Source organism: Anabrus simplex, chromosome 14, assembly GCF_040414725.1.
Source record: "Anabrus simplex isolate iqAnaSimp1 chromosome 14, ASM4041472v1, whole genome shotgun sequence".
NCBI lineage: Eukaryota > Metazoa > Arthropoda > Insecta > Orthoptera > Tettigoniidae > Anabrus > Anabrus simplex.
The window spans coordinates 5,956,274-5,980,459 of NC_090278.1; the positions used below are offsets into that span (position 1 = coordinate 5,956,274).

Below are 24,186 nucleotides of genomic sequence, written 5' to 3' on the forward strand. Positions count from 1 at the left end.
AATTAAATTACTTCTCTTAATGCCACTACATCATTTTCAGGACGTGTTACGCAATTAATAACAGAATAGAAAAGAAGATCAGTGACAAGGTCCTTGGACGAGTGAACCCAGCATGAGCCGCAGTCCTGTGTAGCCAAGCGCACTTATTCAAACGTGCAAATTTGAATGCTTTTTGTAGGTCGCAAGAGTTAATTTCCGAAATAAATGTTTTGGCTGTTGTGTTATTCTTGGGTCATTTAACTTGTGTGAAAAATTTACGTAAGATCCGTGATTCTCCGGTTCGTGCCCTTCCCTTGTTAGTCTTTCCTTAAATATTGCAAAGAATCTGCAAATTTATTCAACATCTCCCTTGGTAAATTATTCCAATCCCTAACTCCTCCTCCTCCTCCTCCTATACTCAAATATTTGCCCCAATTTGTCCTCTTGAATTCCAACTTTATATTCATACTAGCTGATGTACCCATGCTTCACAACAGGATTCTCAGAAAGATTGACCTTCTGGTTTTCCTAACTGAAGTAAACAAAGGCCATTACAAAAACATCAATAGTTACTGTAAGCAGCGATTAAAAGCAATGCTATCATATAAAATACTCGATCAACTTTTAACGAACAGCACAACGGTTAAAAGTAGAACAATAAAACTTTGATTTCCCCCTATTCAATACGGAAAAAAAAAGAGGATAGCCTCTTACAGTACTACGGTGCTGATCTAACAGTCCAAAGTTCCAGAGATGGAATGACCAGACCGCAGACAGCCGTGAACACTCCTCTGCCATAATTCACTTAAATATGCACACTGCTCATTCCAATCAGTGCCTCAGAGTAGGGACTGAATATCTCGAATGCTATGATGAACCAGTGTGTTACGTACCAGTAGTATCAGAAAATTTATGAACCAGAGGAATGGCATGCTAAAGGAGAAAGTTATCTAACTCCCCAGTTACTTCCCGACAATATTCAAGCAGGCTGTTACACTCGGCACAACCGGGCAAATTGGCCGTGTGGTTAGGGGCGCGCAGCTGTGAGCTTGCATCCCGTGGATTCGAACCCCACTGTCGGCAGACATGAAAATGGTATTCAGTGGTTCCCCATTTTCACATCAGGCAAATTCTGGGACTGCAATTAAGGCCAAGCCCTTTCCAATCCCATCGTCGCCATAAGACATATGTGTCGGGGCGACATAAGGTAAATTAATAAAAATACTCAGTACAAAGCAGTAATCCTATATATCGTAGATGAGTGGCGACAGAAGACACAAAGTCCACCACAACAAACATTGGTCAATGTAATGTTATTGTTGATCAGTTTTATGAGCTGTATTGTAGGCCTTAACCTTTAGTTTTGTTTCAACTCTGTGATATTAGGACGTCTTATAAAATTATTTATAGCGTAGACTGTAGTTCCTTATTCTCCGACTTCACATACTGATTTTCATTCAATTCTGTTTACCCACGTTCTCTTGACTTGGCGCGGATATGGACTTAGTAACAAAAATCCAAATTCATGAATATCTCTATGATCATAGCCGGTACGCTAACAATGCATAAGATATAAATTATCAGATATTTAAAACTGTATAACTTTAGTTATGTAGGCCTAGTATTTATCGACACGACCACTAATAACATAAATATTTGAGAATTACATTTTAGGCCTTCCCCTAAACTATCATTTCACTCAGCGTGAATAAAATTAATTATGGCCTAGATTATAACGACTTATTTCCCGACTTTTCATACCGATTTTCATTAAGATAGGACCACTAATAACAAATGGTTGAGAATTTAATTTTAGGCTTCCCCCTAAACTACCATTTTTCTCAGTGTGAATACAATTATTTATAGCCTAGATTGTAGTGACTTATTCCTCGACTTCCCGTACCGATTTTTGATAAGATACGGCTTTTAATAACAAATATTTGAGGATTAAATTTTAGGCCTTCCCCTAAACTACCATTTCAGTCAATGTGAATACAATTATTTATGGCCTATATTATAGCAACATTCCCCAACTTTGTATACCGATTTTCATTAAGATATGGCCACTAATAACTTAAATATTTCAGAATTAAATTTTCGGCCTTCCCCTAAACTACCATTTCACTCAGTGTGAATAAAATTATTTATGGCCTAGATTGTAGCGACTTATTACCCGACTTTGTATACCGATTTTCATTTAATTCTCTTCAGCCGTTTTCTCGTGATGCGTGTACAGACAGACAGACAGACAGACAGACAGACAGACAGACAGACAGACAGACAGACAGACAGACAGACAGACAGACAGACAGACAGACAGACAGAAATTACGGAAAAGTAAAAAGTGCATTTCCTTGTTACTGTGGGCATGACTGATACAGAAATACCATCCTTTTTAAATTCTGAGCAATGTACAGGCAAAACTCTTTTTTTTTAAATATATATATAGATTGTTATCTTTCCTACTTGGAGAAACTGTTTATCTACTTGTCGCAAAAATTAAATTTAAAGGAAATTTTGAAAAAAGAAAACTTGTTTAAATCAGCAAATTCAAAAGTCAAAAATTGCAAGTTTTTTTTGCAACATATCCTGATATGTTACAACACAACATTGATGACTTAACAATGAAGAATATTTAACACATTATACTACTCTATTATGTCTTATTCGTCTTTTGCCGTTCGATTACGGAATTTCTCTTATTTATTTATTTATTTATTTATTTATTTATTTATTTATTTATTTATAAATACTGAAATATGCATGTATCTGAGCTTTAGAACACGACTCTTCATTGTAACTGCCTTAGGTCTCTTCATAAATTTCTGAACTAGATTTATGTTCAAAGCGCGGGCCTTGTTGAAGGGGTTTTAACGTTAAAAGTTTTTCCAGAAATTTTTAAGGAAGCTTTGATATGAACTGAGTTTTTGTCCTTGTAAATACCTGAAAAATAGTCTCGCAGATGGCATTGCTATGTGGAAATGATAAAATAGAAAGTATTACATTAGAGTCTGTCATATTTAAGAACACCACCAGCTGACTGCATCTGTCTTGCCTGTGCTCACTGAACATCAATTCTCTCCAGCTACTTGAAGAACAAGGAAAAACCTGGGATTTTTAAAATATACAGAAATATTAAAACTGCTCTCAAAATCAGGAGGTAAGTCTCCGCGATCAGGAGATATGGTGGAAGGACCAAAAATAAGGAGGCTCCTGCTTAAATCGGGGGAGTGTCTGCGTATGTTAAGAAAGAAATAATAATGAATCTGTGATCTTTGTCCCCGTCGAGGTTTCAAACACACTTCCAGTAAGAGTTAAAGAGGTCACAACCCCTACTACTTTCCCATTACCTGCAATACATTGCTAACCACAGCTAATCTACTTTCACAGTCCTAGAACAACATCGGGTCAACAACAAGCATTATTTTAATTAGCAACAACATACTGAAGAACACATGTATAATGTTATCTGAGTGGAACCTTTCTTATCTGAACTCATAGAGGGCAGAATTTAATATATTAAATCCCATAACAGGTTGCCTGTGAGCGGAGCGAAATTAAATATATTAAATGGTCAGAGATCCAGCGTTATCGGCACAAGTTGTAATTTAAAAACTCAACAGATGTCAGTAAACGACACTTTTAGGTCTGTCTGAAAGGGGAATCTGCGAATAGAGTTGCATTATCTCCCTGCTAGCACTTTACAAGATGTAAGAGGTTATCGTGTTCTGTCAAGCATGCATCGCGAGATCTGAGACTGGCTTTTTGCCATTTATATACCTATTTTGTGACGTGATTAGTAAGAAGAGAGTCAATGAGCTATAGACTGCTTCTATTTTGGACTCCATAGATGTAAATTGGACTAGACAAAAGAGTGACCGAATGGGTTGCTATATTTCTAGAAAATAGATCTCAGAGAATTAGAGTAGGTGAAGCTTTATCTGACCCTGTAATAATTAAGAGGGGAATTCCTCAAGGCAGTATTATCGGACCTTTATGTTTTCTTATACATATAAATGATATATGTAAAGGAGTGGAATTGGAGGTAAGGCTTTTTGCGGATGATGTTATTCTCTATAGAGTGATAAATAAGTTACAAGATTGTGAGCAAGTGCAACCTGACCTCGAAAATGTTGTTAGATGGACAGCAGGCAATGGTATGTTGATAAACGGGGTTAAAAGTCAGGTTGTGAGTTTCACAAATAGGAAAAGTCCTCTCAGTTTTAATTACTGTGTTGATGGGGTGAAAGTTCCTTTTGGGGATCATTGTAGGTATCTGGGTGTTAATATACGGAAAGATCTTCATTGGGGTAATCACATAAATGGGATTGTAAATAAAGGGTACAGATCTCTGCACATGGTTATGAGGGTGTTTAGGGGTTGTAGTAAGGATGTAAAGACCCCAACTAGAGTATGGTTCCAGTGTATGGGACCCTCACCAGGATTACCTGATTCAAGAACTGGAAAAAATCCAAAGAAAAGCAGCTCGATTTGTTCTGGGTGATTTCCGACAAAAGAGTAGCATTACATAAATGTTGCAAAGTTTGGGTTGGGAAGAACTGAGAGAAAGAAAAAGAGCTGCTCGACTAAGGGGTATGTTCACAATTAAGTATTTATTTATTTTCCACCTAGTCGATACAATGATTGCTTAAGGCAATTTTTAATGGTATGTTTCGAGCTGTCAGCGGAGAGATGGCGTGGAATGACATTAGTAGATGAATAAGTTTGAATGGCGTTTATAAAAGTAGGAAAGATCACAATATGAAGATAAAGTTGGAATTCAAGAGGACAAACTGGGGCAAATATTCATTTATAGGAAGGGGAGTTATGGATTGGAATAACTTACCAAAGGAGACGTTCAATAAATTTCCAATTTCTTTGAAATCATTTAGGAAAAGGCTAGGAAAGCAACAGATAGGGAATCTGCCACCTGGGCTACTGCCCTAAATGCAGATCAGTATTCATTCATTCATTCATTCAGATATGTAAGTGATTTTTCATCTGAAGAGTCCAAAGACGGAAACTGAACTAGTGAGTCTTCAATGCAAGAGCGACTCAAGTGACCCGGAGAATGAAAGAGCTGACGAAAGGACTGACGTGAGGAATTTAGACCCAGGACCTTCAAGTACCATTCTAATACATGATATTAATCAGGGGCCAATTTTACATTCATATTTTGACATGGCAACCGAGCCTACAGAGCACTTTTCACTATTTTTTATACCAAACTTTTGACGTAATTCACCAGGAAACAGTAATTCATGGAAACAAATGGAAATAACAGGCAACACCTCCAACTAGAAGATGTAGAATCAAAGATTTGTCATCGCAAACACTATCTGACATAAGGGTTTTGATTGGCATAATAACTTATTCGTGGAATGACTCTTATGCCTTTTTTTGCACTAACATGCTGCTGCGAAAGAAAAAACTGATAATTGCCTATGGACCTCTGCAATGGAGTACATACTATGTTCAAGGTAAGTACTTAATATTATGTACATATGCAGGTTTACAGCTAGTATTTCGTAATTCTGGATGAGTTTTAATTTGCCATATTTTTGGTCAGCGTACAGACATAAAAATGCTTCTGTCTGCATAGGGTTAAGATCTTTAGAGATGTAATAGCTGTATTTCAATTGTTTGTTTTCAGTAATAGTTGAAAAACTAATTAATTTGTCATAATCAAGACACTGTGATTTTGGTAAATACTTTTTTCAGTGAAGAAGGGAATTACCGTATTTACGCGAATAATCCCCACATATTTTTTATTTTTTATTTTGAGGCACGAAACTGGGGTCCGGGTATTATTTGCGTCAAGGTTGCCAACACCCTCCTAGCTCACCTAGTTTTCGTTGCTGAGTGTACAGTTATGCTTTGTGCAACCGTAGATGGAAGAAAACTGTCCCCATATGTCATATTTAAACGGAAAACAATTCAGACTTTTAATTCTAAACTGACTTTACATTTTTTAATAGTACCGTATTTTACAGAGTAATTTTATTCAAAATTTCTCCGGGTCATGATAGAATGCGTTTTCCGGAACGTGCAAGGGGGGGGTAGCTTTCCGCACTTTCACTCACTTCGGTATGTCTATAGTGTGTTTCATAGTTGAAAATAGAGTGAAATAGTAATTCTTTTGTATTCAGCGTTTTAAGGAACGCCACAATATCATGTAGCAGGCAGTACGCGGAAAAGCAGAATCCGCGAAAACTGGCGAGGGTTGGCATTTCTGAATTACAAGATGGCTGTTAATTGGAAATCACGTAATTGGAAGTCCAATTTCTGTATTACAAAGACATTGAATTAACAAGGTTTTACTGTATCGCAAAACTAACATCAGATTTTGCCGGTGTCTCTATTTCAAGTGTTTACATTGCACGAAAAGAATTATCCACGACCGGTCGGGTTACTGTCCAGTAAAAAGAGACCACGTGTGAGAAGTGTTTTAGACGTGGAGTGTGACGAACTTGTAAGTAATTTAGGAGAGGATTCTAGTGATACAAGAGACAACGAATCTTCCCATCTACAGCCTACTGCAAGTTCAGATTAATGAAATACCTGTCACGTAAGTAGGCCTACTTGCTCATTTTCATGGAAAATATATTTCATAGCAGTGATAATGTATTTTTATCATCTCACGCAAAGCAGCTAGATCCGTAAATTTACATGTTCATATTTGTGTAAAGACCATGTGGACCTCGCAGAGTGATACGAAATGTTTGTTTATGCCTACTTTACTCTTTCGATGGAAGGAATTTTAGTTCATTTCATTTTTTATCAAAATGAGCCCTCCTAAAATGAGGGTGCGGGCATTATTCGCCGGCGGGGATTATTCGAGTAAATACGGTATATTTTCTCCAAAAATGTACAAATAATAGGTATTAATCAGTTTCTTTTGTATAGTAATGACAAGCTGGTTCGTATTATTTCCTGTTCTTCAGTGTAGTGAGACTGGCTAAGCAGTTTGAATTATGTTAGCTTGCATTTGGGAGACGATGGGTTCAAACCCCACTGTCGACAGCCATGATGATGGCTTTCCATTTTTATACCAGCAACTTTATTAAGGCCATGGTTACTTCCTTCCCAGTCCTATCTCATCGTTGCTGTAGGACCGCCCGAGTTGATGCGATGTAAAACAAATAAGAAAACATACATCATCATTATAGACTGTTATGCCTTTCAGCGTTCAGTCTGCAAGCCTTTGTGAACTTACTAAGCACTGCTACAATCCTCTATTTGTAACTAGTTCTGTGGCCTCATTTAGTTCTATATCTCTAACCATAGAACTGGCAACTGTCGAATATTCAACATGTTCGTATTTCTTCTCGTAATTTCCTCATTTCTTCAACAGATGTCATAGCAGTCTACTTCTTGTCATTCTCAATCACCACAGCAACCGTGAGTTCAGTTTCATTCATATTTACAACCTCTTTGGGCGCAGTTTCACAGAAATAAATGAGTGCAGTTTTCTGACCATCTGTTTGAGAGCCATTTCTGGAGTGTTTGTAAACAAAGCTTCACAGGCTCTGCTTTGCTATTCTATTTAATTTTATTTCATATTTTTCCATTCGGTGAAAGTTATTTACTTCTGTATATACATTATTAATTGATTACATCCATTTTTATACAGTGTCTGTCTAAATATTCATTCAGAAAATTAGTAATGAACTAGTGCAAAATCTAATGGAAGATGAAGGTACGGATCTGACAGGTTATTGAGAACAAACCAACAGTTTTCAAGATGAAGGTACGGATCTGACAGGTTATTGAGAACGAACCAACAGTTTTCAGAGTCAGACTTGGAATGTCTATCAGCTATTTCTTCGCATCAAATATTGCAAAATGAAAGTGATGACGAACCTCACATAAGGACGTGGTCTAAGGTCACGCCTCAAATGACTGCATGCCAATACATTTTCCCTAATATTTTCAAGAATGAAACTTTTGCTAGTGCATTACCGATACATTCTTGACAATCCATATATCTCGGTTTGTTTGTGACACGTTCCAGTTTTGTGTACATATGATCAAAAGTTTTATTATTCTGAATTTAGAAATTACACTTTTTGAACAGACTGTTCAAAACATTTATGCAATTTTGTGTCATCACAACAATCTTCAGTGTATTAGCTTTACACAGATATATAAAATTTTGTAAACTTATTTCATATATTGCAGATATTTTGTAGTTTATTTAGACAAATAAAGGCTGCCACCAAAAGATATAATACTGCCAGTTCTAGGATTAAATCGTTAGAAACCGAGTGTAACCATCGTCAACTTGGACTCCCTCTACTCCTCTTACCCTCCATAACAGAATCCACTTTTCTCCTTCATTCTCCTCACATGATCCCCACCACTGAAGCCGGTTTATGCATACAACTTCACCCAACGAGTTCATTCCTTACTTAACCTTCATCTAATCATTCCAAGAGCCCTCCTGCCATTATTCCCACCTGCTTGTACTAACAATCATTCTCTCTACTTTCATGTCTGTTACTTCTAACTTACGAATAAGATATCCTGAATCCACCCAGCTTTCACTCCCGTAAAGCAAAGTTGGTCTGAAACCAGACCGATGTAAAGATAGTTTCATCCAGGAGCTACCGGTACCCGAGCAGTATTTTCAAACAATTTTTGCATTAAAAAAAGAAAAGAATATCATTCATGAGTATTTAACAATTTCAGAAGACTTGCCAAACAGTCTGCTCATTTAAAAGGCTGGAGGAGAGAGGAGGAGGGGATCACTCGACATGCGGATGAGCTCAAAGAGTGCACCTTCACTCACTAGGGATGTTGATGGCCACCTTCTCGCCACGCCTCTGTCTAATGTTCCTCGTCAAAGTCTTGAAGCGTGGGTGGCCCGGGTAGATGGCCTCATCCGGGAAGAAGAGCGAATGAGAGGCTCCGCTGCCGGGAGTTGGCTCTGTCACCGGGTCGGTGAAGTGAGGACAGCCCAACCTGAACAGCAACAGACAACACAAAGTAAAGCCTGTATATCTCTAATAATACATGGAAGTCAAAGTGTAACAGTGCATAAGCCAATCCTCACAACGCTCAACTGGTTAGTAACTTGAGTTGGCAACAGACTGCGCATCGTTATTTTAAAAAAAAAAGGTGAAAAATAAGGAATTTTCTTTGTTGTTTGTAACATATGCCAAATATATAAGCCACAGAAAAATGTCTGTTATATAAGTGCATCTTTTTTGGATTCTCTATCATTTTTAAGAGCTCAAGTTCATCAATCACCACTAATCTGCATAAAAGGCAGTCGCCCAGATGGCAGATTACCTGTCTGTTGTTTACTCAGTCTTTTCTTAGATAATTGCAAAGAATTTGGAAATTATTGAAGATCTCCCTTCATAAGTTATTCAAATCCCTAACTCCCCTTCCTATAAACAAACATTTGCCCCAATTTGTCTTCTTGTATTCCAACTTTATCAACATGTTGTGATCTTTCCTACTTTTAAAAACACCACTCAAACTTATTCAACTACTAATGTCATTCTATGCCATCTCTCCACTGACAGCTCAGAACATATCACTTATGATACAGATGTTGATTCCCATAGGGAACTTGAAATATTTGTCCTGAATGAGTAAATTTATAATGTCCAATAACATATCATTTAGTCAAGCAGCTCGTCTCCTTTACCCCCAAGTCTTCCCAGCCTAAAGTTTATTTTTAACAAGTTGCTTTACATCGCACCGATACAGATAGGTCTTATGACAACACTGGGATAGGAAAGGGCTAGGAGCGAGAAGGAAGCATTTGCCTGGCATGAAAATGGGAAGCCATGGAAAACCATCTTTAGGGCTGCCGACAGTTGCGTTCAAACCAACTATCTCCTGAATTCAAGCTGACAGCTACGTGACTCAAACCCTGCAGCCACTCGCTTGTTAAATTTTTTAAATGAACTTATTTTGTATTAATAATACAACTATTTGAAATGAATGATAATATTACTACTACAATATGAACGAGCAGAGTGGCCAAGCGTGTTAACATGCTACCGCTACAGAGCCAAGCTCTCCATTTGGGGGACAAGTGGGTTCGAACCCCACTGTCAACTGTTCTGAGAATGGTTGTCTGTGGTTTCCTGTTGTCACTTCCATTCAAATGCCGGGATAGTTGCTGTTCATAAGCCACAACCGAACCCTTCCACCTCCTTTACAATTTCATTCACCACCATTCATTTCATCTTCATAAGGTGGCTCCTCAAGTGAGGCTGGTGTCAGGAACAACATCCAGCCACTAAAATACGCCATAAAACATCACCTTACCTCATCCCTGACCCTGTATCAAGAAATGGGACTAGGGGGTATCCATACATTATAATTAGAATAATCAAATGATATTATTAAATTAATTATAATTTGCATGAGCATCCATGACTCAGGCGGCAGGGCGTCGGCCTCTTACCGCTGAGTTCTGTGGTTCAAATCCCTGTCACTCCATGGGAGATTTGAGTTGGGCAAGGCAGTGGTGGGACAGGTTTCTCTCCGGGTACTCTGGTTTTCCCTGTCATCTTTCATTCCAGCAACACTCTCCAGCATCACTTCATTTCATCTGTCAGTCATTAATTATTGCCCCAGAGGACAGGGACAGGCTTTGGCACCCGGCACAATTCCCATCCTCGCCGCTAGGTAGGGCTTCATTCATTCCATTCCAGACCCAGTCGAGTGACTGGAAGCAGGCTGTGGAATTTTCATTAGAATTTGCATAGAAATTTGAATATAACTGAACTGTGCATTCTTTAGACTTGAACTCCCACTTCGCCACCAACATGCTCTGTATCATAACTTGTGTGCCACTCCCTGTCGGTTTTTATTACAAACAAAAAGTGGGGCTTGCTGTATATTCGTGGACATCACATGCGCCATTTCGTTAATGTGAGCGTTATGTTTCTTCCGAGCCAGAAGTAGTGTTCCAAAGCACTATGGAGTGGGACGATGAGAAGTATCTGCAGTTAACTGAAGTCTGGAAGAACAAACCAATATTATGGAATTCAAAACATAGAAATTTTGGTACAATAAGAAAGATCTGAAAAAAGATATTTGGGCAGTAATAGGTGCTACGCTATCTTGGTTTGCTTGTACAGTACTCGTTTTCACTTGCAGTAGACCTGGATCTTCTTTAAATTAGGAAATGTTGACAAAATTATAATACCAGTTTTCAAAAAAGGAGATGAGAAGATGTGCAGTAACAACTGAGGAATCGCCATCATCTCCCATGTTGCCAAGATAATGGAAAGGATACTGAAAAGAAGAATTAGAGGAACGGTAGAAAGTCATTTACAAGAGGAACAATTTGGATTCAGAAGTTTAAGGTCAACAGTGGAATCCATTTTCATTCTGAGACAGATCACGGAAAAGAGCTGGGAATATGGGAAGGACTTCTTTATAAACTTAGAAAAGACATACGATAGCACCCCCAGAACACAAGTTTGGGAAAGCTTGACACACAGGGGCATTGGTAAGGAACTGATAACAATGATAAAATCAAACCAGGTTGGTTTCTATCTTTATAGTTGTAGGATGTTTTAGTATGAAAGAAACCAAATATCTAAAATAATTTTTTAAGATTGTAAATATTAATACTAAGGTACTTTTGTTCTTGCCAGAATAATAATATTACTCACTGACCGAAACTTAAATACTTCATTCTTTGATCCTGCTGGGGGTTGGGACCCAATTCTCTACGAACACCTTTTCTGATTTTTTGGACAGCTGTGTGAAAATAACAGTGGGAAGATCAGAATGGTTTGGAATTGACAATGGGCTAAAACAATGGATGTGCTGTCATCTTTACTGTTCATAATGGTGATGGATGGCATTGTAAAGGCAGCAAGGAAAGATTACAGAGGGGAAAGAATGAATGTTTCAATCATCAATCACCACTACTCTGCATTTAGGGCAGTCGCCCAGGCAGATTCCTTATCTGTTTTCTACCTAGTCTTTTCTTGAATTCCAACTTTATTATAATATTGTGATCTTTCCTACTTTTAAAAACACCACACAAACTCATTCATCTACTAATATCATTCCACACCATCTCTTTATTGAGAGCTCGGATATGATGTTTGTGGATGATGCTGTGACCTCGGGAGAAGATGAGGAGGTGGTACAACAGCTGAATGTACTGAATAGAAGGATTGAACAATGGGGCTTAAGGTTTGACGTGGAGAAGAGCAAGACAATGGTGATGAGTAGCAGAAGTAAAGGAAGGAAAAGGAACTACCAAAATTGGAGACAAGGAACTGGAAATAGTACGAGGGCAAGTCTCTAATTGTCTTCATTGTGGCTCTATGGTGTTGTGTGCTCACCAGCTCCTAGATGGCACCACTGTCTACATCTGTGGTAGGTTTCAGCGTTATCAGATCAGTACAGCTTGCATTGTTGTGACGTAAAGATGGCCGTGCCATTCTCTGTTTGAATGTTGTCCTTAGGCAACACATCCCCAGGCGATCTTAACTAATAGACGCAATTTTCTTTTTGCCGGTTACAGGTCATACAACAAGCTATACGACTTGACGAATTCTTGAACACAAAAATTGTTTAATTCAACCAACAGTGGACACACCCTTTCCACTTAACAAACAGGATAAGCAAGAGAATCATGCTTCATAGTACAGTACAAAAGTGACGCGGAAGAAACAAGAAGCCAAGTAAAGAAGAAATAGACTCAACCAAAAACTTTTCTTCAGGATCATAACACTAAAAATCATTAAATTTTTTAAACAACAAGTGATTTTATTAAGCCTTCGGGACTTAAGATGAAACCAAAGACATTCTAGTTCATAGATAGTATTTTTAATTTATTTTTTAAGTTTAACGTCCTAGTACCCCTCCGCACACTACCTCTCCCCCCACCCTATACGTCCCTTACTAACACCATCAGCTGATGATGATCGCAAAGCGATCGAAACATGTCCTGATATTATTAATGTTTTTATAAATAGCCAAAGGCTAAATAAAAAGAAAGGTATCGATTAGGTGGAACCTTTTTCATATACTGATTAGATTACATTATCGATACAGCAATGAAGTGGATAGTTTGTAACAGAACCCATCAACTCGTGATCCCAAGTTCTAATTTTACTGCATGCTCCGAGCTCGAATTTCACGGTAAAAAGGTGGATGCGTGTGCTGCTCACTAATGCATCGTCTGACCTTTAAAGATGTTTGGGTAGACACTGTGAACTTTCCTCTTTACAAATCGGTTATTACATTATATTTTTGCCAGGTTTTATATTTTGGAAACTGCAGTAGAATTTCCATTATCCGAAACACAACTGAAATGAAGTTTAACCGAAACAATAGAAAAAAATATTGGTAAAGACTAATTAAAGAACAATAATTTCTTATGTCACCACAAAGAAGATGAGTAACACAATGCATGGACTCTCACCTTGACTGACTCCTTCCTTCCCTTCTCTATTTCCGATTTTGCTCTTTCAATAGTTCCATAGTTTGCTATGTTATGTCTCTCTTTCCCTTCTGCATTGTCAACTCAATTTATTTTTGCTCTGTCAATAGTTCCAACATTACGTTACGCTGCGTTATGTTACGTTATGTTATGACAAATGGGATGAGTAACGGAATGTGTGGACTCTCACCTTGACTGCCTCCTTCCCTTCTCTGTTACTAGCTCAGTCTGTTTTGGTTCTTTGATTAGTGTACTAGTAACCGTCCGCGCAGAGGTGATTGCACCTCCTATGTCACATGTTTTTATTGTGCACCATGTCAACAAAGCGGAAATAGGTCATGATAAAGAAAAATGAGCAACAGTTAAAACTTTTCATGTAAGCTTTGTCTTCTTGGCAGCCTCCAAATGGGGGAAGCAGAAATAAATGCATTTCAAGCTAAGGAGTTAACAATGGTAAGATTCTGTGTACTGTGGCAGCCAATTCTGGTGTTGGTGTTTTCACCGTTTCTGATTGGATCAAACAGTTGTTTTTTTTTCTTTTTTCTTTTCCATATAGCATTATGGTTTGTCAAAAGATGAGACAAAACAAAGCCTTCTGACGTTCTGCTAAAGAAATATTGGTGTGATATAACAGTTAGAAAATAAAAGACTTTTCCAAAAAAAATGGGCATCCATACTGTACAGTTAATGTACAGTGAGTTTCTCTCATCAGCTGGCCGGCAGGTGCGCCCAGCTTATCTGTCTCCATTTGACTCTTCCCTCCCCGCTCTGCAGCATAGCAACAAGGAAATGCACTTCGCTCACTTTATCTAGTGAGGTAACAATTAATATTTTTAAAAAAAGAATAAAATTAGTGATTAAGAATTAAGAAAATAAGCTTGTACCTTATGACAGAAGATGTTGGAAATGTTCTCCTCCTTTAACACTATTGTAGCCCCATTGCAGAGCTCTTCAAAACCCTGACTTCTTGTCCAAGTCATCTTAGGGATTTTGCAGGTGTATGTTCTAATCTTTCTGCGATTTCATTTACTTTTCTCTCCTTAAGTACATGGTTTTTAACACTTCGCTTCTCCTCGAGTAACGAACCAGTTCCTCTCTATTTATTTATTATTATTATTAATTATCGATATGGCCACCTGTGGGCCACGTTTACACAATCTTCCTTCTGTCATGCAGCCATCCCAGTTGTTTTTTCCATTTTTCCTGCAGAAGAAGTATCCAGTTGGCCCATCTCTCAGGGTTCATTCTTTTGATATGCCCATAAAACTTCAGTCTCCTTTTCCTCATCACAGTCATGATTCTTTTTACTGTCTTGTAGAGCACCAAATTCGATCTTAACAGGAATGTGTTTGGATCACTCGTCGACTTTCTTGGGCCTAAGATTTTTCGTAAGAATCTTCTTTCTCTTTTTTCAAGGACTGGGTCAGCCATCCTCGTCAAGGTTTCTGCTCCATAAAGGCAGTCTGTTCTAACCACTGTGCAGTAATGTTTTAACTTTGCCTGAATTGAGAGGGACTTTGACTTATAGGTGTCATGACATAGTCTGAATGCCAACTCTATCCTTCTCACCCTCTCCTTTAATCCCTCCTTTTCATCTCCATTAGGGGTGAGTATTTCTCCCAGGTATTTAAATTTTTGCACACACTGTATATCCCCACACAGTGTAACAAGTCTGTCCGTGTCGCTTTTTTAAAAATAGAATCCATGAATGCTGTTTTTCCGAAGGAGATTCTTAACCCTGTTTTGACTGCAACATTTTGTAGTTCTTCAACTTGTTTCTTGGCTGTTTGACGGTTGTCTTTAATGAGAACGACGTCGTCTGCAAAGGCAAGGCAGTCCAACATCATCACTTTTTTCCACAACCTATCTTTACCCCATTCTTCATTCCATTTTCAGTCATTCTCAACCTCCATTCCCTAATAACTTTTTCTAAAATGCAATTAAATAGTAGTGGAGAAAGCCTGTCTCTTTGCCTCAAACCAGTTTTTATCTCAAATGGATTTGAGAGTTTGCCCATAAATTTGACTTGAGAAAAGGTATTTGTAAGAGATTGTCGAATTATGGCCAGATATTTCTCATCCACTCCAAACTCCTGCAGAACGTTCATGAGCACTCCACGATCTATGGAATCATATGCCTTTTTGAAATCAACAAAGGTTATGATTCTCCTCTTCTGATTTCTCATTGATCTTATTTTTTTACATGATTTTAGAATATAAATCTGCTCAGCACATGAACGCCCTTTCCTGAATCCAGCCTAGTATTCACCAATTTGTTTATCTACATGTGTTTCAAGCCTCTGCTGCAATGCTTTACATAGAATTTTGTATGCTATAGGAAGAAGGGTGATACCTCTGTAGTTGTTGACATTAGTTTGGTCCCCTTTTTTTTGTGTAAGGGATGATTGAGTGCATTCTTCCAATCACTTGGTATTTCTTCTTTTTCCCAAATAAAAGCGAAAAATTCCTCTAGTTTTTCCACTATTATTTCCACCTGCAAATTTGAATAACTCTGCAGTAACAGAATCTTTCCCAGGAGCTTTGTTGTTTTTTTAGTTGCTTAATGATGTCCCTAATTTCTTCCTTATTTGGTGGTAATGAATCCTTCAACTTGAATTGAGGCTCTCCAAACAGCAATCCATCTTCAGGAGGTTCTCAGTTCAGAAGATTCTGCAAACAGTTAGCCAGATACTCACAATTCTTCTTGTCACCAATAATGAGTTCCCCTTGTTCACTTTTGAAACACAGATTAACAGGAGAAGATTTTTTGATTTTGTTTTTAAACCTTCTATAGAAATCTTTTCTATGTTATGCAGCTGTTCTTTCTTGTACTTTCTTTTCATATTCCGAAGAATTTTTGCTGTGTGTTCCCATTGTTCCTTGAAGTCTTCAAAATTCCAGTGATTAGTAAACCATATATTCCACGCTTTAGACCTTTCCCGTAAGGCTACTTCACAATCGCCATTTCACCATGGATGTTTCTTCTTTTTGGCAATCATTATAGTCTTTTCAGCTGCTTTTTGAATTCTCCTTGCCATTTCGCCCCCATTCGAAGATTCCAAGACCGCAAGCTCTCGTTGATAGTTCTTGACAATCTCTTGGTTTATCTTGACTTCATCAGTTCAATATTTCTTGATTTTGGGTGAAGGTCTGTTGAAGGACTTTGGAATAAACGTTATCTTGACTCTAACAAGGTAGCGGTCAGAATCTATGTTTGCACCTTTTTACAATTTAACGTTCAAAATTTCTGCTGGATTCGATGTGGCTACATGGTCTATTTGGAATTCCCCTAACATGGGATTTGGTGAACACCATATCATTAATTTCTTCCTTTCTTACTTGAATTGGGTGGACATTAACTTGAGGTTGAATACTTCACACACTTCAATAAGCCTTTCCCCATTTCTATTGGTTCTTATATGCCCAGGATAACTGCCAACTATTTTCCTGTATTTTCTTTCCTTGCCAACTTGAGCATTAAAATCATCCATTAATATTTTAATCATATGTTCCGAAGTTTCCAACAACTCTTTTTTCCAGGAGACCAGAATTCTTCGACTTTATCTGGATTTTTCTTGTTGTCCTCATTAAAAGGTGCATGCCCATTGAAGATTGAATACGATTTGTTTCCACTCTTCAAAGTTAAAATGGAAAGTCTAGGGGAAGGTGACTGAATTTTTTTTTTGCTTTACGTTGCACCGACACAGATAGGTCTTGTGGCGACGATGGGACAGGAAAGGGCAAGGAGTGGGAAGGAAGTGGCCGTGGCCTTAATTAAGGTACAGCCCCAGTATTTGCCTGGTGTGAAAATTGGAAACCACGGAAAACCATTTTCAGGGCTGCCGACAGTGGGGTTCAAACCTACTATCTCCCGAATACTGGTTACTGGCCGCACTTAAGCGACTGCAGCTATCGAGCTCGTTGATCGAAAATTAATGATTGCATCTAAAATTGAACTGTGAACAAAAAATGCACAGTCTCTCTATGTGGAGGGCATACACCTGGAAATTGTGTTACAAATCAGCGAACAACTTCCCTGCAAGACTCTGTTTTCACATACCCTTTCCTCCACCATGTATACATGTGGAGGCATTATGAGAATTATACCCCGAAGTAACACTTCACAACTCGAGAACAGTTGGAGCGACAGATCAACACTTAATACACGTTCTAAGCACGGACCTGAACTACGAAGTGCGGGCATTGCCATGTTGTCGCTGTGCTGTGCAATGGGAAGTGATGAGTCAACGGCAGGCAGATAAGCTGGGAGTGCCTGCTGGACAACCGATGAGAGAAACTCGCTGTATATGCACTGTGGAACATTGTTTTTTCCAAATAAGTACAGTAGCTTGGGTTTATTAAAATACTTTGTTAACACTATATATGTATTTTTTATTTACTTTCACCTACAATGCAAAAAAAAAAAGTTTCTTAACCTCTAAAAATGTAATTTTAATTATTATCCAAAATTCTGGTTATTCAAAACCACCTTCCCTTGTTTGTTTGGGTTAGCACTTTGTATAATGCATGCTGCCAGAATCTTTATGAACGTTTATCATCATCAATTAAGGTATGTAATGGATGGCAAATAACTTAGGTGATATGGAAGAAGGTATAATGTCTTCAGTCTTCAATGGTGAGTTCACTACAAGCACTGTGGCTCCAGTCGCTCGCAGTTGGTTACACAACAACTATGAAGAGAAGTCTATACAAAGGAAGTGGTTAAAGAAACAGATATGCTACAAGTAATAGTTCGCTAATCTGTATCCGCTTTTATATATATTGCAAGTATTGTAACACCAGTAAAAAAAAAAAAAAAAAAAGGCTAGATACCAACCTTGGAAAGCTGGTCAGGGTCATGAGTTCTTCCCCACTTTTAAGCAGCTTCTCTGCTTCCTCCCGTCTGTACCGCATGTTGGCCTCCACTATGTTGAAGTGTGCCAAAAGGCCTCCGTAAGGTTTACCAGGAGTGCCCTCAATCATATATGCCCCATATTCAGGGCGCCACAATGATTTTACGCCACTGAAAAAAAAAAAATCATACATGTAATGCTACTGTACACTATTGTACATTTACAATTTTTCATAATAGACTGTAATGTCTTTCATCTTCCAGTCTGAAAGCATCTATGCATATTATAAAATGAAGTCCCCGGTAGGTCTGCCTGTGTTTGATGAGGACTAATTTCCTGGCCGACAGCACTAAATGCAGACTGGTGATTGAAAGCAAGGAACGGACTATGAGATTTTCCTCATAGTATAGAGCATTATTTATTGAGGAAGGTTTAAATGCAAGACGAAAGGGAGCCAAGCAGTGATGATTTTAGTGATGGAAGTGAGAGGAAATACAGTCATCTGAATGTTTTCTGGGTTTAGAAGTTACAACATTAATAGAAACCACCCTTCCAATAGATAGCAATCCTTATATTTAGGATAAAACCATTAATCAAATGTTAGAACTAGGACATGTTTCACTAAGCATCATCAGTGTGCTATCACTCGTGCATTTTCTAATTTTATTTTTTGCTAGTTGCTTTACGTCGCACCAATACAGATAGGTCTTATAGCGATGATGGGACAGGGAAGGGCTAGGAGTGGGAAGGAAGTGGCCGTGGCCTTAATTAAGGTGCAGCCTGCTGTTAAAATGGGAAACCAAGGAAAACCATCTTCAGGGCTGCTGACAGTGGGGTTCAAACCTACTATCTCCTGAATACTGGATAATGGCTGCACTTAAGCGACTGCAGCTGTCGAGCTCGGTTTTCTAATTAATTCCTGGCCTCCTATGGTAGAGAAGGGTGAAAGTGCCATTGTGCTCAGGAAGTCTATTGCTGGCGTTTACTCGAAAAGATGTTTCTGCCACTTTCGCCCTCTTCCATCTTTGATCCTCAATTATGATGATGATGATGATGATGCTCATTGTTGTATAAAGGGCCCAACATATAGGACATCGGCCCCTAATGGTATGACGTGAAACGAAATGTAATGCCACTTAAAATTCTAAGATTTATCCAAACCAAACCAATCCCCAAGGCCACGGCCTACCAAGCGACTGCTGCTCAGCCCGAAGGTCTGCAGATTACCAGGTGTCGTGTGCACAGCACGACGAATCCTCTCAGCCATTATTCTTGGCTCTAAAGACTGGGGCCGCCATCTCAACGTCAGATAGCTCCTCAATTCTAATCACGTAGGCTGAGTGGACCTCGAACCAGCCCTCAGATCCAGGCAAAAATCCCTGTCCTGGTTAAGAATCAAATCCGAAGCCTCCAGGTAAGAGGTAAGCACGCTACCCCTACACCGCAGGGCCGGGCCAAGATTTATCCACTGACCAAAATTCAAAAACATGATGAAGAATGAGAGAATGAATATGAATTTAAAATAATTCCAAAATCCATCCACTGACGAATTCAAAAAGATGAAGATGAAGAGTGATCATGAACGTAAAACAATAATCCTCGAACTGCAAAAGAATTAAAAATCGAAATTAGGAACAATGTGTGTTCCATCAGTGACCTGCAAGTGTGTTTTGAAATCTCATCACAAGATGTGAAGCTTGCATCGCAGCTCAAGGATCACTTTCAACATTTTCTGTAAATACTGGTGAGTTCAGTTTCATTTACTAGTCTATTTGTTAGCTTCTTTTTCTTTATTTATTCATTTATTTTTCCTGAACATGTATGTAGCTGGAGAGTTTAGCATTAACATCGTTTAGTTTCTATAGGCGTAATAATGCCGCTTCTTTGAGATGATTATGTTCGCTGGCTATTGCGGGCGCTACGCTTGCTATCACCGCTTTTCTGCGCTCCTATGTTTCGGTATTCCGCTAGGAAGTCAATACAGTGAATTTCTCTCATCTGTTGGCCGGCAGGTGCGCCCAGATTATCTGCCTCCCGTTGACTCATCACTTCCCCGTTACACAGCGCAGCGACAGTACGGGAATGTCCGCACTTCACAGTTCAGATCCGTGTTTAGAACGTGTATTAAGTGTCGACCTGTCGCTCCAACTGTTCTCGAGTCGTGAAATCTTACTTCGGGGTATTAACAGTCTTGCAGGGAAGTTGTTAGGCGATTTGTAACAATTTCCATGTGTACGCCCTCCGCATAGAGAGACTGCGGTAATTCGTAAACAAATTGAGAGGACTTGTTCTTTACTCGATAAGAAGCGAAATGTTAAAAAAAAAAAAAGTACTTAAGGAGGAAAAAAGTAAATGAAATCGCCGAAAGATTAGAATATACGTCTACAAAAACCCTAAGACGACTTGGAATAGAAGCCAGGGTTTCGAAGAGCTCAACATGGCAGGCTACGAAAGTGTTAACATTACGAAAGACTAACTTATGCGTGTGAATCGGAGTTTCCGAAGACGTTGTCAGAAATGTGTGGATGTAGGATAACATTTCCAACATCTCCTGTCATAAGGTACGAGCTTATTTTCTCAATTCTTAATTAGTTTACTAATTGTCTTAATTTTAATTGTTATCTCATGACGTGCACGGATAAAGTAAGTGCTGTCCTTGTTGCTATGCCGCGGAGCGGGGAGTGATGAGTCAACGGGAGGCAGATAAGCTGGGCGCACCTGCCGGCCAACCGATGAGAGAAACCGACTCTATTATACTCCCTACATTTCAGCGTCGTTTGTTCTACCGCAGGCGGTATGAGGATGCGACTAGTCCCGCAGTGTGCAAATGATGTTAACAGCCGCCCAATTTTACTAATTTTCTTGTGTAGAAGTAAATAAAATAATGAGGAGGAATAATATTTCACTGCTCCAATTCTAGTGTGTATATGAAGAATAAGCTTAGTGTCGAGAGCTAATTCAAGTGAATATTTAACTTCTACGACCGCATTGTACTTGAACCGGGGTTTGAACCTAGCATCTCTTGAACGCAAGATCATAGCTACGCGTCCTGTATTACAGCATCATCATCACAGTGGGTAGGAAAGGACTACGACTGAGCAAGTAGTGGATGGTGAGGTTCGACTCTAGCATCTTCCAAATACTATAAAAGTCGTAACACTACAATGTGTACTGCGTAGCAAACTCGTTCATTATTATTTATGAGACTGATGGTCAATTTGACCTCGCTCCCCTCCCAAAGTTCTCCAAGATATCCTTTCGTCTCACGAACAGTATTGATGCACATGATTTCTGCAAATCATTTCGCCAGCAAGCAAAATGTCAACGGCGTTTATTATCCATGCACAGTATTACGTAAGCGACAGGAATTATTATCTTATCTGAGAAAAACCAATGACCAGGGCACAGATTAAGTTCAAAGTAGTAATCCACATATCGGTGAGCCCTAACGATTAGAACAAGAGAGATTGTTTTTATCCGCAGTTATCGGAGAACGACTGGGAGTTTTGGGCAAGAATGTACTTAATGCGTAAAAGACAAATCTTTATTCTGGTTAGTTATCTTTGAATAATTACGTTCCTATTTAAGGCATATGGCATAGTCTTTATGCTTTTCAATCAAGGAAAGGAGAGCTACGAATTCGAACACCTCGGGGAAAAAACGAGATAGTGGACAGACAGGAAAACAACCACTCAGAAATGCAGACAGACTGATTTGAAATTGTCAATGAAAACATTTTTATCTTGGATCTCTGATACATTCTAGAACATCAAGTCGAAGCGATTTCCAAAAACTTGAAAATAAGACCGGTACACTATCCAGTACTTTTCATACTAAAGCAGACGTGCCAACTTTCAAAAGTTAAAAAATCGGGAGAATGTAGTTACGACGCATCACTCACGACTAGAGCCCGATTTTTTATGTAATTTTTTTTGCTAGTCGCTTTACGTCGCCCCGACACAGATAGGTCTTATGGCGATGATGGGATAGGAAAGGCCTAGGAGCTGAAAGGAAGCAGCCGTGGTCTTGATTAGGGTACAGCCCCAACATATGCCTGGTGTGAAAATGGGAAACCACGGAGAACCATCTTCAGGGCTGCCGACAGTGGGGTTCGAACCCACTATCTCCCGGGTGCAAGCTCACTGCTTTATGTAATACCCAAGTGCAAAATGTGTACACAAAAATGTAAAAAAAAAAATCAGAGAAATATGCAATCAAATATATACTATTCATAAACATGTAATTACTGTAAATATTCATAAAATATGTAGTAGTATAAGGCATTAAAATGTTCGTGTAGGCCTATTCCTTTTCTTATGACCGTGAATTCAAGAGATACTGTAAATTACCTCACAAAGGAAAAGGTGTGGCGCTATTTAAACAATATCAACCAGCAAGTAATTGGGCTAGAAATCATATTAGTTAATCAGTCAATGAATGGCATGAGGGAATAAAAATTTCCTGTTGCCGTTATGACCTGATAATGAAAAAATAAACGTTACTAAATGCTTATAAGTACAAAAATGTTGCATGCTTCACATATTATGCAAAATAATATTTTACATATTATTATGATGATGATTAAGTTGTTTAAAAGGGCCTAACAGCTAAGTCATCGGCCCCGAATGGCACGAGGTGCAACGAATGACACGATAATTAAAACTTCAAAATCTATCCACTGACTAGAATCTGAAAGGGATGATGATGAAAAAATGACCATGAATCCAAAACAGTCAGTGGATCCAATTCACAATTCCTTATTTTCAGGGATGGTGCTTATTGTCCAAAGGAGACCAAAATCCAGGTCACCATGGTGTTCCTCCTATAGTGGTACTAATCATAGGTAATGTAGACCCATGGTATGTACACACAGTGGCACCACTCACAGGTAACACAAACCCGTGGTGTTTCGCACAGAAGGGTACTACTCACCATGATTTTCCCCACATAGAGGGACTAGTCACGGGCGCCGGTATTCCCGTGGTGTTCATCACATAGTTGATCCAATCACAGGCCAACGTATACTCATGGTGTCGCTCCATATTTGTACTAAACATAGACAATGTAGACCCACGTTGTACCACACATTATGGTAACACTCATATTCAACACAAACCCATGGTGTTATTCACAAAATGGCACCGCTCTCAAGCAACGCAGACAAATGGTTTTCCTCACAAACCCGTGGTGTTTCTCACATACTGGCACTGAAATGGCGTATGGCTTTTAGTGCCGGGAGAGTCCGAGGGCAAGTTCGGCTCGCAAAATGCACGTCTTTTGATTTGACGCCCGTAGGCGACCTTCGTGTCGTGATGAAGATGAAATGACGATGAAGACACATACACCCAGCCCCCGTGCCAGTGAAGTTAGCCAATTATGGTTAAAATTCCCGACCCTGCCGGGAATCGAACCCGGGATCCATGTGAGCAAAGGCAGCACGCTAACCATTCAGCCATGGAACCGGACATAATGGTACTAATCAGAGGCAACGTAAACTCATGGTGTTTCTCATAAAATGGTTCTACTCACATCTAACACAGACCCATTCTGAACACAGTGGAACCGACAGGTGGAATACACACGATGACACTTATCACAAGCAACGCCCAGACCCGTAAGGGTTCCTCACATAATGGTACTGTTCCTATGTAACGTAGACCCACGGTTTTCCTCGCAAGGTGGTACTAATCGCAAGTAACGTCGACCAATGGTGTTCCGCACGTTATAATACTAATCACAAGTAGTCTCATGGTTCTAATGTCATCACCCTTTGGCCGCCCCTTTTAGTTGCCCATTACAACAGGCAGGGGATACCGTGGATGTATTCGTCTGCATCCCCCACCCACAGGGGGTATTGCATACACTGAGTGGCTTAAAATCATGGGAAGACACTGAACGTGATGTTAATAACGAGTCGCTAGTC

The 24,186-nt window shown here is 39.1% G+C and overlaps 1 protein-coding gene across 2 annotated transcripts in view; it reads right to left on the reverse strand.

The window, feature by feature from the left end:
* Positions 1–24,186, reverse strand: part of Gclc (glutamate--cysteine ligase) — a 114,853-nt gene that overhangs the window by 48,849 nt on the left and 41,818 nt on the right. For both annotated transcript variants that reach the window (XM_067158200.2, XM_067158201.2), the window contains exons 3-4: positions 18,248–18,433; positions 8,771–8,943 (exon numbers count right to left, since the gene is read on the reverse strand). In XM_067158200.2, coding sequence (XP_067014301.2) covers positions 8,771–8,943; positions 18,248–18,433 — 359 coding nt within the window. The remainder of the gene's footprint in view (positions 1–8,770; positions 8,944–18,247; positions 18,434–24,186) is intronic.